At 31.4% G+C, this 15,852-nt stretch overlaps 1 protein-coding gene across 1 annotated transcript; it reads right to left on the reverse strand.

Annotated features, from left to right (window-relative positions):
- Positions 1-7,295: 7,295 nt before the first annotated feature.
- Positions 7,296-9,049, reverse strand: LOC126715521 (myb-related protein 308-like). Its single transcript, XM_050416157.1, has 3 exons — positions 8,849-9,049; positions 8,470-8,599; positions 7,296-8,035 (listed from the first exon to the last, which is right to left on the reverse strand). The coding sequence occupies exons 1-3, from the start codon at positions 8,976-8,978 to the stop codon at positions 7,606-7,608; spliced, it is 690 nt and encodes a 229-aa protein (XP_050272114.1). The 5' UTR covers positions 8,979-9,049; the 3' UTR covers positions 7,296-7,605.
- Positions 9,050-15,852: the final 6,803 nt, after the last annotated feature.

Raw genomic sequence — 15,852 nt, forward strand, 5'->3', positions numbered from 1 at the left:
AAACAACTTTCAATTTTAACCATTAAATACAAAAAGTTGAAAAATAGTTAAAAAAAATTAAAAAGTTAAAGTTAAAAGTTAAGAATGGTAAAAATTTATGTGAGAGGGATTAGAGTAATTAATTGCACCCAGTGCAATACACCCAGTGCAATAGAAGTCTTTTCAATTGATTGGTGCTATATCCAAAATAGAAATAGGAACCACCAAACAAAATTTTGACTTTTAGGTAAGAAAATATGGAAAACCCATTTTGTCTCACATGCATCTAGCTAGATTTTGTAAGAGCTCTTTGCCCTTTGGTGCAGGTACGCAAGTATTCTATTAGGTTTCCTCATATATCTAAGCCAATTTCCACCAAACTAAATTGTAGCTCTCTCTAGCTTTCCTTCCCATTTCAATGAAATCAAAATCAATCACTACCTTGGTACTAAAAATGGCTAAAAGTGCACGTTTTAGTTAAATCATATATCTATATAGGTACGTACACCTAGGCTTTTTTTTTTGTTCTTTCTAAATTTGAATTTACTTCATTTTTTTAGGTGTCTCTATCTCCTTTACCCTAGATCTAAATCAATACAAGTATGTCCCTGTAGAGCGTCGAAAGTTAAACCTCATTGGGATGGGACGTTCATTGTTGAAACTTGAAAGTTCCATTTGCCAGAAAAAATTATCATGTATCCTTCAAGGTTGAAGAATCAGACACAGACAGTTCTTAAATATCATTGAGCAAAAGAAACATTTATGTTTTGTAAAACTGAGCAGTGAGCACCTTCACATGCATTAATTGGCATGAACCGTACCTTATTTTTATCAACGAATATAGCAATATACTATATATGTTATGGGTTGCTATTTGAAAAGAAAAAAAGTATTGGCTGGTATAAAGTATATACAGCCGAGCAAGGCATGGGCAAGATAAGAACTCAAGGTGCAAATGTCCCAAACTCATATAACTAGGCTAAACCTAGTTAGTAGTTATCTAGGTGATTTGTGTTTGTTTAAAAGCCACTTTTTCTTTTAGTTTTTCAATTTCTTTGCTTGTATATATACTCTATACAGTTTTTTTAAACCTTATTTTTTAAGTTATAATCAGACAAATAAAAAATCTTTTAGCAAATAAACCAATCTTCAACAAATAAACAAATAAACTTTTAGCAAAAAGTTATTACGTAAAAACACACAAAGTTAATTATAGGACTATAGGTATGTGCTAAATTTGTTTATCACCAGCATACGTAATTGTTTAAACTACCAAAAAGTTGTTTTAATATTTTTATGAATGATTATCGTTAGGGTAATGCAGGAATCACATCCAAGATATGCATTTACCTTGTAGAACTTTCCTTTTCTAACTCTCTAGCTAACAAAAGGACAAAAGGTTAGAAAATGACAAAAGGTTGATATAGTTGCATGGTGTTATATAAAAGATGTAGTTTTCCTTAGTTTTAGTTTTGTTAAATTTTTTTTTTTTTTTTAAATTGAGATAAAAAAACAAAAAGTTAAAAGTATTTGCCAAACACATTGTCCAGTAATTGTTCTCCAAACTGACGTTGTCCATTAATCAAACATATTTGCATCATGAAAAATGGCAATAACGGTTAAAATGTACATTTTTGTTATAAGTAGATCGTGGGGAAGGAAGTATGGGACTCAAATTACATAACTGAGACACTATACTAAGAATATCATTACCTTTAGGCTATTACTTGAGTCACTTATACATTGGGATATATTTAAAAAGACTAATTGTATATTGAGCTTTCATAGTCCTTGGAAATAAGAAATAAAAATGAAAAATAAGAAAATAAAATTGTCCCAAACATTTAAGCTAGTGGAAATCATTAGATTAATTACTTAAAAAGTTATTCTAAGCTCTAACCCTTACCATTATGTGTGGTCTAAACTCTCCTTAATAAGTGGGTCTAATATATAAATTTTTTAACTTTTAAATACAAGGTAGCCAAAGTAAAAACATAATTTGAACTCAAGAGTTCTAATTCGGATATATATCACGATAGATTATTACTTATTTAAAAAACTTAAACATGGTATAATTTTAACAAGAATCTTGCAATAGCAAATTCGTTACTCTCCAATTTAGGTTTAATTAATGGTACATCCAAATATCCAATAGGGTACTGCCATCCTTGGCTTGTCCAATTCAATTCTTTTCAAATTGAACAAAAAACCTGATGCTCTTATTACATGGTAGATTATCATCAATGAAAAACTTTAGAAAGTGAGAAATTAATCATTTACCATTTTTTTTTTTTTTTTTTTTTTTGGTAATGAACTATCATTGACCATGTTAGAACACCCTGATTACATGATAGATTACCGTCAATGCCAAAACTTTAGTAGCTAGGAGACTTCCAAATTAAACGAGATATGGCTATGCTCTTGGATCTCCTTATTCTCTGGCCACAAAATGCCTATCTTAAAGCAATAAACAAAACTTGATCGCAAATATCTCCTCAATTCATATTGAATGGTAGATGGCTCAACGTGCATGCTCATTAATCACGGTGGAATAGGAAATTTTACACCCAAATTTATGTATATTCTAGTTGGTGAGGCTGTATAGTGGATTGATGAGATCCTATCTAGTTTAAGGGTTAGACTTTAGAGTTCCTAAAATCTTACCATTCATTTTAAAATGAGTGAATTAAATTTTACAATGTCATTAACATTTAAATCACCAATTTGATGATGTGATAAAATTCAATTCACTCCTTTTCAAATGGATAAATAACTTTCTCAAAAAAAAAAAAAAAAAAATGGATAAATAAAATTTTAGGAACTTTAAGTAGAGTTACTCTAAAGGATTTTAATCCACTAGATTGCCATAGCCTTTTTGGTTTTATCCATAGCTTCATTAGTATCGGAAAAAAATGTTCTTTACTTTCTATATTCAATGCTAGTTAAAAAAAAAAAAAAAATCTATTGGTAGTATTATTATTGAGACTACAATATTTGATGCTCCAAACCACAGCCCTCTTCTTAAGGGAAATAAACAAGATCCTCAATTCTTAATCTCATAAATGCTTTCCCTCATATAAAATAATTATCACCGCTTGTCTTTGTAAAGGACATTATGAATTAGATAATTTAGATACATCACATGTAACATCTCTCACACATTATATAGATGTCATTCATCTATGAGATCCATATAATGTAGAAGAGATAATACATGTAGCTAATACATAAGATACCGCCTCATATAAAGTTATAAACTTAAAAAAAAAAAAAAAAAAATCAATAGAGACATTACAATCATCATTTGATATTCGAACTCTTTTTTAAAATGTAAAATTACAAAAGCGAAATCAATATGTACATATGATATATTATATATGAGTTGGGTTTAAGTTACACTTGGTGTAACTCTTAGCGATATTACACCACTTAATAACTTATTATTAGATGCAAAATTTGACAAATCTACCGTTGGATTACATTATATTCATATACTCTTCATGCTTGCAAAATTTCATGGTGATCAAAGATTAATAGTCATGGTATCAATTAATTGTTTAAATTCAAGTTTTTGTAGTTTAAAATAATTCATAAAAGATGAGTTTATGGATCACATGGTAAATAACATCCGATTAGCATGAAAATTGGCATGCATGTTAAGCACATATAAAATATGTAATTCAACAGTAAGATTCTTAAAATATGAATTTAATAACAAGTTATTAGATGGTGTAATATTACTTAGAGTCAGGGGCGGAGGGAGGGGGGTCGAGAGGGGGCACTTGCCCCCCCTAGCCTTCTCAAAATTTCTCAAGCTTTAGTGATGTAAAATGCAGTAAAAGTCCCCACTTGACAGTTGACACAAAAGACAATCTACTTTTTCTTGTTATTTGTATATATTAGGTCAACAATTGTCAGACAATTTTACATTCACATGGCAACACTTTTTTTACATAATGGGTCCCATTTAATAGTACTCTTTTTTTGCACACTACTTTGCCAACTCTGACTGAAAAAAATAAAAAATAAAATAAAAAAATACTGAATTGGACTTTGAAAGAAAAAATCTATGTTTATGTGTAATGTGCCTACTTTAGCGCCTCACCATTTGGTTTCCAGTTTACAATTTTTTCTCTAGTTATCAACCTTTTCAATATCAAACTTGAGTTTTTGTTATAAACTCAAATTTTAACGACAAAAAAAAGTAAAAATGTCTATATGAAATTTTAGAAGCATTCATGGCATTGAGTTGCATATAGCCGAATAGAACTTCATAAGCATATTGTTATATTCTTAATATTTTTACATTGTTTTATTTTTCCAATTTATTTTAAAGATCCAAATTACATGTTTAAATTGTGTGTATTTAGTATCGATTAATTTATCTTAGATTAATTCTACCTTCAATCTTGTCTTTTAATCTTGCCCCCCCTAACTTGAAATTCTAGCTCCGCCACTGCTTAAAGTTACACAAAGTATAACTTGAACCTATCTCATTATTTATAATAAGCATGATATTACCATTGAGGACTCATGCCTAGATATACTAATGCTATTTCCAAACTATATTACTACTCATACCATATAACAAAGAGAATACTCCATATAGATATGAAAAATAAAAACCGTTTCAATAAATGTGGCTTAAAGTTTATTCCCTACTCTTAAGTTGCCCACTAGTACTTGGGGGGTTTCTGTTTATAAAGTCAATATAATTAGCTGCTTTTATAGGTCAAAATTTAATGTAGCAAGTAGAAAGTAATTTTGTCTCGTTGTTTTTGCAATTAAATATGATACGCACAGTTACAATAAGGACATTGAAATATTAACTGATTAGCCCCACGGTCCCCACCGTAGTCTAAATGTCTAATATGTTGCAGCATTGATCTGAGATTAGTTGGTAGTAGGGGTGTGAAATGGGTGGGTTTGGGGTGGACATAATTGGGTTGGGTATATAAAACTCATTTACCCATTAAAATCAATTTAACTAATTGCTTTTAACCAAAATCCAACCCAATCCAATTATTATGAGTAAACCTCAATTTATCCAATTACCCAATTATCAAAATTACCAAAATGCCATTAAAGTGAAAATCCCAATACTTTCTTGGATTTCCTTTTCCACTCTCTTTAGTCTCCATTCTTGGGATTAAAAAATTCCACATAAACACATCCACATCAACAATTATATTTAAAATCCAAATAAAAAAATAATTTCTTTTCTTTTCTATCTTCGTTCACTTTCTTAGCAACCAAACAGTGCAACAAATACAAAGAAATGTCATTTCAAGCTCAAAACTTTCCTGAAATTCCAAAAGCATCTGTCCTTGAAACAAATAGAAATTCTTCTAAACCAAAAAAAGAGAAAAAATGAACACATCCTTATTAATTACTCCATTCTTAAATTACCCAAATTTAAAATAAAAAAAGAAAAAGAAAAAGAAATCCCATTATCAACATTGCTGACCCAACTCGCCGCCGCAACGCTAAATGACATCGCGTCATTGTCCCCCGTAGAATCTCTGAAGGCCAAGTTTTCTGACCAAGTCTCGATCCGATCCATCATTTCCAGACCTGATGGTGGCGCTAGGCTTGCGGGGCAGCGGGTTCGGGTCGAAGGATGGGTCAAGACGGGGTGGATGGCAGACAAGGACGCCTTCGCGTTCTTGGAGCTAAACGACGAGTCGGGTCCCGAGAATCTACAAGTCATCGTGGACGCTGCCCTAGCGGATATTAGTCCGCTTGTGCCGACCGGCACATGCGTTGTTGTCGACGGCATTCTGAAACTTCCTTCGACTGGGATCAGGTAGAAAGTGGAGCTTCAGGTCGAGAAGGTGATCCATGTGGGTCAAGTTGACTCGGCCAAGTACCCATGGCCCAGGACAAGGCTCACCCTTGAGTTTCTTAGGGATTTCGTTCACCTTCGCTCCAGAACCAACACGGTAAATCCTTTTTGTTCTTTGCTCATTATTTTATTATTGTTTTTGAGTTAAATGAGACTCAATGAGTTTTTAGTTAAAACCTGATAATTACTGGGTCTAATTGAGTTGATGCCCATTTAACCCAACTAATAATTGGATAGGTTTGAGTTCAATTAGAGTGAGTGGGTTTGGGTGGCCAAATAGGTTTAGGTTTACTTTGCCGCCCCTTGTTGGTAGCTTGATTCACATGCGATTATGCATACTATCTCAAAAGGGAATACACAAATTGGAAATATAAATCCTTTGTGCCATTTTTTGTGTTGTATTTTATTTTTATATTCCATTAATCATGATATATCATGTATTTGATTTTTTTTTTTCCTAATAGAATATAAAGTAGAATACATAAAGTATGATAGAGAATTTATATTCCACAAAAGAGGTAATATGCACAAATTAGAATCATTATTTGATTAATTTCCTAAGCCTAAGACTTTTTTGAATGTTTGGTAGTTCTTTAAAATTCCCCTCTCCCATCTCTTTCTTCTTGCCATTAATGGCAACTTTTTAGATCTAACCAATGATAGAAAGGTTAGGTATAAAAATTGTTCACCATCTTATTTGAAAATAGAAAAGTGATAAATTATGATGGAAACAATATCACTCTTACATAATTCATTATTAGTGCAAATCGCAATATACCATTTCGAAGTTGTGAAAAAAGCTTCATGTAAATTTTTGTGTATCTGAACTTATTGCGAGAATGGTTTCAAGTTTCATTACGTGATCCAGTTCTGGTAGAATAAAAAATTAACTAAGCAACTGGGATTGCAGAAATTCTTTTATATATGGATAAGTTCCCAAGACTTCTGACACTAACGGAATCCTAGGAATTTCTTTTAACATTATATTTATCCATTGCTGGTTCTGTAAGGGATATTCAGTGGCTTTTCACAGAGAATCAATCATATATCCATCAATCTATGTCCGTAAGTCTCCTCAAATTGGCATGGCGTCCATTGACTTATGGATTTTTCATAGGAAAAAAATCATTTCAGGAAATAAATTGCTAGCATAAAATAAATAAATAACTGAAATCTTAAATATTAGGGCATATTGCATTTATTTACATCCTCTCAAAGTAAACGTAAAATTTTTTTTTTTTTAATTTTAAAAGTTACGGAAGAATATTTACATCATAAACAAAATAAGATGAAATAAAAATTAAATTATCGAAATGCAAGATAACACTTGTATCACAATATCAAACTAACACTTGGAAAAAAAAAAAAAGTTCCATAAATTCAAATGTTCTTATTCAGAACCTACATCATCAGAACATATATATATATATATATATATATATATTGCATAATATTATTACTACAAGTATGCTGAGACAATGGACACTATATATATATCTCGACAATGAATGGTCAAATTTACAAGAAAATAATCTCTCTAGGTAATCAGACATACGATCTTTGTGCCCAATGTGCACGACCTCATGGGCCTGTAAACTAAAAACTAGGGACGGACAGTGACTCCTGGGGATGCCTCTCCTTTGTTCATTTCGCAACACTCTTTGCCTTAATTTCCGCAAATCCTTGCACTCCTTATTATCTCTTTCAAAAAATTTAAGACTTACCATTAAAATGAGTTCCTAATACAGATGAAAATCTTGTTGAATTTCTTCACAAATTGATTATCTAAATAGAACAAGCGTGGGAGAATGAGTGAATTCTAGTTCGCTTGATGTATTAGACTCAACAAGTTTTTGCTCCTCTTCCACATCAGCAAGTGAATTCAAAGAAGGCATAGTTATCATCAAATCAAGGTTCAAATCAGGCAAGCCACAAGAATCATCTTCTAAGCAACTTCCAGCATCTGAAACTTGATCACAATTTTCAACTTGGGATTTCTCTGATTGATGATTGGCATGAGTTTTTAAACCAGAAGACATTGCACCAGCGGAGGCATTCGAGGTTTGAGGGCGAGAGACATTAATGTGGTTCAACCGATGATTATTTGGATCAATACCCATGTTCATCAACTTTCTTCTTAGGTGAGAGTTCCAATAGTTCTTTACTTCGTTATCTGTACGCCCTGGCAATCTCCCAGCTATAAGTGACCACCTAAACAATAACCATTAATTCAAAACTTGTAAGTACATTAGCAGATATTACAACCTAAGAACATTTTATAACCAAATAATTTAAGTATGTTAGCATAAATTATAGATGATGCATTAGTGCCATGATGAAAACTTTGCTTGACAAAAGTTGTTTTTATTTAATAAATTGGTGGGGATAACAATAAATTCTTTGTTTCTATTTTTATTAAGTGTAAATAAGGTAATTAGACTTTGAATTAAAGGGAGAACTGCTGCTAATGGTCCATATAGGGACCATTGGCGGCAACAACAATAAATTCTTGATAAATTGGACAACTTTTTGGAGTAATTGCATTGACAAAATACTTTTTTTGTATTATTTTATGGGATAAGAAAAACAAAAATAGGGGGAACAAAAGAATATGAAAGAAGATGAATAATGATAACATATCTCACCTGTTGCCTAGGAGTGCATGAAGCTTAATGATAAGATCTTCTTCATCTTCAGCAAAGTTTCCTCTTTTAAGGTCTGGACGTAAATAATTTATCCATCTCAGCCTACAACTTTTGCCACAGCGAAGGAGCCCTGGTCAACAAAAATATGAAGAAATTAGGAAATATCCATAAAAATTAAATAAAACTCATATATATATATATATATGATCTTTATTTTTATTTATTTATTCTGGTAAGAAATTAGGGAGAAGAAGAGGTGTGATTCGAACTCCAGACACCAAGTGGCATCACAGAAGGTGGTGATACCACTGGACTATTAGCTTGAACCACCCTTGCTCTTTTCTTAGTTGTTGAGGTGTTAATTTGAGATAACACATACCTGCAGCTTGAGGGAGGGTACGCCAGCAACCTTCACCATTTTTCCGAATGTAATCCATGAGCTTCTGGTCTTCTTGCTTGGACCATGCTCCTTTATTTGTGTCTAGCTTATCACAGCAAGGCTTCCTCATTATACAAACTTGTCAATAACCGAAGAAAATAGAAGAAAATGGAAGAGGATGATGAGAAATGGGTTGGGGATGAGAAATGGAGGTGTATATATATTAGGGTTTGTTGTATGTATGTGAGAGTAAACAAGGTTGACTTGGACCGGTGGTTTGCTCATGCGTGACTTGCATGGGTACGATAGTCTTTGAATTTAGAGAGAGAGAGAAATAGAAATGGCAGAGTTTGACAACGTTGTGTTAGTTAGTTGCCGTTAAGTATGAGTCTTTATCGCACGCATCTCTTTCTCACTGGTTTACCTTCTTCTTTTTTCGTTTTTATTTTCCTTGTTTCTTTTTATCTTTTTGGGGGGGTCCTTTTTATTTAGTATTTAGCTAATAGAATTTTCTTTGATTTATTTAAAGCATTTTCCGAAGCTATCATCATAGATGGATAATATCAGTAAGTTTACGATATATTTTTTCACAATTTTATTTATTTATTTATAATTATTAACTTGACATATTGTTTAGTACATAATAAAAGTTGTTTTAGTGATATGAATTTAGGTAAAAGTACTGTAATTCTAACCAAATTTACTAATTGTGAAAAAACAGTTATGTTAGATAATATTGATGAGAGTACAGAAAAAGACTTACAACCTAAAAAAAAAAAAGGGAAGCAGAGGAAGAACAAGGAAAAAGTTGGCACAGTCACATGCTTTCCAAGTTGACTGATAGTTTCCCATAGTTCTCATCTATAACTATAAGACTTTTTATGAATTAGCAGCTAGCAAACAACCCCTCCAGCTTGGTGACAATGTGCATTAGGCTCCACAATCATGGTATTGATGAATTGATGATCTTCTTCAACGTCTGCTATTAAAAATCACATGCACTGGTCTAGAATATATTTTATTTTTCCTTTCCTAGCGTAAGAAAGCAGGGAGAAATCAAGAACAACAATTCTATTGTTCAGATTTAGCATAAGAAATATATTCATGGTTCCGAAATATATTGGCCATAAACTTAAGATATCAAATATTTAAAATTATTTAATAAAATATTCAAAGTAGGAAAATGCTTCAAAATTTTCAAAATAAGATTGGAAAACTCATCCAGCAACTAAAATATTTACCCATTCTCATTTCTAATGGTTGAGTAACATTGCACTTTAAAAAAAAAAAAAGAGAGTTAATTTTAGTAGCATTTTTTTATACTAAACAATTTGTTTATACAAAACAAATTTATTATGTTCTCTATTGTCATTTCTCACTCTAAAGCTCTTTATCAATTCAATTGTCTGATTTTCAACCAAAAAGAAGAAGAAGAAGAAGAAAGATTTGTCAGACACCTATAATAGTTTTACAGCCCTAATTTTAAAACTATAGTTTGCCAAATGCTCTAAATATTAAAATTAACACTTTTTAGTTAAAGTTCTTTATTGTAACAGCTATACAAACTAAAACTTTACTTCCTACAGAACCAAAAAAAAAAAACCTTTACTTCCTACATTAACACCAAACGGGCCCATAGAGTTTTTCACTGAAAATGCTCACTAAAATTTTGAGTGTTTGACAAATTATAGTGAATAATTCTTTGAAGTCATAAAAGCTCTGAAATTCAGTTTTAACCTTAAAGTTATTTTCAGCTTTAAGAATCACCTTAAAACTCTTTAGTGAGAGTGTCAAACGTTTGCTATTCTACTAAATGAACTTTAAAATACTTTACCCTGGAAAATTTTTGTGTGTGATAGTAGTTTTCGTTAAACCTAACCACATCTTCTGAAAAAGAATGATATTGGCACGGGATAAAAATTATGGAGGACTCAATGATGTCAACAAAAAATAAATTCCATTTGTTAAAAGGTGATGAGTATTTTTTTTATTTGGCTTTTTTATTTTATTTTTTTGGGTATTCAACCTATAAACCAACCCTTTTTATTGTTTAAGTTTCCAACTAATTTATATGATAAACTTTCTTGGCACAATATTAGAGATCTAGGATGAGAGACTTATACTTGAAGCTTTTTCAGCACCTCTACCTTTTATTTACATTTTGTTATTGAAATTATATAGATTTCTTTCGAAATTTCGCAAAACTATGTAGTAATTATATGCACAACTTTTGATGCATAAGGTTTGGCAAAAAAAAAAAAAAGTCTTTTATTTTTTATTTTTTTTATATGGAAAAAAAGTCATTTTATATGTGTAACATACCCCCCTCCCCACCATCCCCCCCAAAAAAAAAAAAAAAGGAAATAAAAGAGTATTGACCTAATTGTAGTTGTTGGTTGGATAAGTAATCTGTCACAATTGAAGAATCACTACCTATCAGTCTTGGCTTATCTCTATTGGTCTATATATCGTCCTTAAGGGTTCATGATATTTTATCATATTCTCTCATTTAGTTTAAATGGTAGATCCTCCTCTTGTAAGAATAAGGTGGGGACAAGAATATATAGGTGGTGGATGAAATCACAGTCAGCCGTACGCATAGGCCACTAAAGGCGGTGGTCTTTTTTTTTTTTTTTTTTTTTTTTTTTGAGGGAAAAAAAAAGGGACTCGTGTGTGGTAGTCATTGTCTCACGCCCTACAGTACAGTTGCGTAAGCCCATGGATACCACCAGCTCGAACTGGAGCTCGGAAACTTCGAACCCACACACACCCCAGGCTCTATTGGTTTCTGGGACTTCCAAAAATTACAATTACAGCCCTCGTGAGAACTTGAACTTGGGATGTGATGAAAGCCTCAGAAGTCACCTACCAGTTGTACCACACCCACTGGTGGTCTAAAGGCGATGGTCTAGGTTAGAGAAAGTCCCCAAAAAATATCAATACGTGATTTTTTTTTATTAAAAAAATGAGTTTTATATATATATTCTTAAAAAGACTAAAAAAAATTGAGTAATGTTAAAAATATTATAAATTTTACTCTACAAGTCTTACAAATTGATCTGTCACAAATCATAAAAAGTAATTTATAGGCACATCAATTTGTAAGCTTTTTGAAGTAAAATTTGTAATAACTTTATCATATTTCAAAAAAATTATGGATTACTAAAAATCCAAATCAATCAGTATTAAGTGAATTAGTCATATTAAAAATTAAGAATAATGAATTTTAAATAAAAAATTATAATATTAAGATTAACTAAATATTATTTAAATATAAAAAGACTCATTTAAAGTTATCATTTTAGGTCTCCAATTGTATTAAATAGGTCCCGAATGAAATTACAAATTCAAGGTACGCATGTATAACCTACTAATCACAAATTATAAATATTATTTTAATTTATTGGGTTATTTTATATTTATTTCATTTCGTTAAATTGACACATATGTTATTTATGACTTCATTTATTTTCTCAATTAAAATAAAATTGACCCAAAAAAAAGAGACATCTATGCAACACCTAAATTAGACAGGCTGTCACATTTTTTTTCTTTATAAATATGAAAGAATTTGAGGTTTGAACCCCAAATCTTTTATTCGATAACAAAATACTTTTTCAATTGAAATTCTGTCACTTATATTAAGATTTTGTGTCATCTAACCCTTACCCAATTCTTACACCATATATATAGCTGTAGCTAGCCCCAATCGAGGAGGCCCCCCAAATGAACTAAATAAATAATAAAAAAGGTTATCTTATACATATTAAATTATATATTTAAACCCTACCCTCTTTGATTCTCTAGACCAAAAATCCCCTTTCCCCCAAGGAATTAACTTTTAGAAAAATACAACATATTGTGGATCTTATATTTAAAATAAAAGGCAAAACCAAAAATGACATGCATGTGATTTTTTTTTTTTTTTTTTTTAAATTTTGACTCTTTTCTTTAATCTTTTCATAATAAAGGAAGAAGCAACCATTTTAGATTATACTTCGTTTAAAAACTATACTTTCTGTTTTTCTTCCTTGAATTCATTCTCTTTCAGACCTTTAGCTTCCCTTCTAAATCAAAGTACCAAAAGTATTATCTAGATTGTGCAACTGCCATATAACACACGTACCCCAATCCCCACCCGGTCACCCCATAATAGCTAACTACATATATATGAAGACAACACAAACATCATCATAGTTCTTGTAGGGACACGGTTTGCAGCCCAAGCCCAAGATGTGTGGAATCTTGGTCCAAAGAGCCCAGTACAATAAATTTGTAGAGAGTGGGTCGAAGAACTAGGCTCTAATGAATTTGACAACGGCTAATATGGATTTAAAAGATGATCAAGCAAAAACAAAGAAAATAAAGCTGAATGAATTCACTGTCCGAGGAAGTATTTTTTCATACAAATCAATAACAGTTAGATACAAGTATAATTTTGATTGCTACAGTATTCTTCTCTATTTTTCGATCTCTTCCTCATGGAAGGTCCCTTACATTATACAGTTCCCTTTGGATCATCTTGATCCTCCACTTGTTGGTCATCTGAGCCCTTACTTGAGTACCTGTCTCATCAGACTCCTTCTTTGGCTTTCTGTGAGTTGTGGTGGCCAATGCGGCACTGTTTAGAGGTCTTCTTCACATAAATGTGGCCAGAAAAGTAACTGTAATGCATTCAATGCGGTGGTAGCAGCTTTCCCTTAGATATTTTTGGATTCTCCTCCTTTTCGTATGTTCATGATGTACATCTTTATCAATGAAGCTTTTTGGAAGGTCACCCTGATTGTTGGAATTCATATTTGATTGAACTTATCGTATCTGAAGAGTTATTCCTCCTCGGACCGACTTCCCATTCGTATCTTGCTCATTAAATCCCGAGTCTGAATTATTCATTATCATTTGTCCCTCCTCGGACTGCTCATGCTCTTGACCAAAGCCCAATATATAATTTGGGCCCTTAATCCTACAATTCTTTTGATCAATATTCACATTATTGATTTAAGAGAAGCACTTTATCAATTATTATCCTCAATACATTTTAAAACTAATTCAAAAAACTTTCCTTATATTTTTTGAAACCTTCTTCTTTTTTTCTTTTTTTTTTCTTTGTGTGTGTGTGTGTGTGAGAGAGAGAGAGAGAGAGAGAGCGAGAGAGAGAGAGATATGCGGGGACTGTGGAGAGTGTTATTAGGTTTCACCCTATTTGTTTTCGAAGGAAAAGACAATTTCATAGTTGACATTTGTTAAGTTCTAAAAGTTTAGAATAATTCGCAAATCATGAGGAAAAACTTGTCTAAATATAAATCTTAGAGTTTATAGAGTATATTAGACAATGTTCAAGGTGCTGTAAGTCTAAATAAAAGAAAAAGAAAGTTGCAGATTTAGGAAATTTGAAACATCCTAGGTTTGACCAATCAAGAAAAAGACTCGACCGATCAATACAAGAATCTGCAGAATTTAATTTTGGCCCAATAGCTCATTAAGCCGATTAAGTGATTAGGGTTTCAGATCTATTTTACTAAGTATTTAAAGGAAACCCTAAGCCACATTTTGTTATGATTTTGGAGGTTCTTTTTTGAGATCTAAAAGGTACTATGCCTTCTCCTTTCAAAATCACTACCGGAATTCCATCTACACATTATTAGAACTGGTAGATTTGAAGTTGCTACAACAAAATCATACATAGCTAATGATTTAAAGTTTTGAGTGAGATCTTAGAGTCACAAACGTGAGTGTTTGTGTGCGACAAATTCAGATAGAAGAGTTTGTAGATTCGAAGCTACTTGGGTGTTAGGGAAAAATCTATTGTATAACTTTCATTCTATTTAGTGAATTTGTTATCTTGAGGATAGTTTAGATTAAATCCTCCCTAGGTTTTTTTACCTTGAAATTGGACGGTTTCATTGGTTTTCTTAAGTCATCGTATCGCTTGTTTTCTTTACTTTTCCGCACTTAGTGATATGATTGTTTGTATTTGACCTAGATCTGAATAATAAACTTAAATAAAAACTTGGTTAATTAATTAGGTTAAACAATCTAAGTATACCAGGGTCTAAACTAACAAACAACATTTAGTTTTTCAAGAATACTTCTCTAAATTATAATAGTGCGCTTTGTTTTTTAAAATTATTTATTATTTATGAGATGTACTAACAATTTAAAAAACATGAAAATGTACAACATTTTTATTTATTAAAAAAAAATCATTTTCATTTTTAGCCGTGAGATAGAATCCCTCAATTTGCCTTAAAACAAAGAGAACCCTAATTTTGGGAGAGAACATGGCCTAATTTTCAAATGATTAATTATAGTTGTTCTAATTTTGGGAGAGAACATGGCCTAATTTTCAAATGATTAATTATAGTTGTTCTAATTTTGGGAGAGAACATGGCCTAATTTTCAAATTATTAATTATACTTGTTCTATTTAATAAATGAAAATTTAACTATACTATAATGGTTTGTTTGGATTGAAGGAAAATAGAATAGAACTAAATGAAAATTATTTTTTCATATTTCTTTTGTCAAGACATTTTTCGCCTATAATATCATGGGATAATTTCCAAGATTATGGTGACGTCTTATTTATACAAGACACAAAATATCTATATATTTTCTACCCAAAAAAAGAAAAAAGAAATATTGGATGCATGCCAAACAAGTCTTTTAATGGGCTGTTTGTACTAACTCCCTTTACGTAAAGACCATGCACAGAAACCTATAGTAAGTTTTTAATTGCATCTTCAGAAGGGATTATAGGAACTAGACTCTATTCCTATCAAAAGGGAAAATATATAAATAAATAAAAAGGAAAATGCGTACTACAGAGAGTAGTACCTTTTTCTTTTCTTTTTTTTGATGAACAGAGTAGTACTTATTTTCGGATCTCATTCATAATATATTAATATATGGATAGAGGTTATCAAAAAAAATTAATATATGGATAGAAAGGAAATGTACTACAGTGTTGTACTTACTGCTTGAGAACCAGGTATATATCTACTG

This window comes from Quercus robur, chromosome 1 (genome assembly GCF_932294415.1).
Source record: "Quercus robur chromosome 1, dhQueRobu3.1, whole genome shotgun sequence".
Classification (NCBI taxonomy): Eukaryota; Viridiplantae; Streptophyta; class Magnoliopsida; order Fagales; family Fagaceae; genus Quercus; species Quercus robur.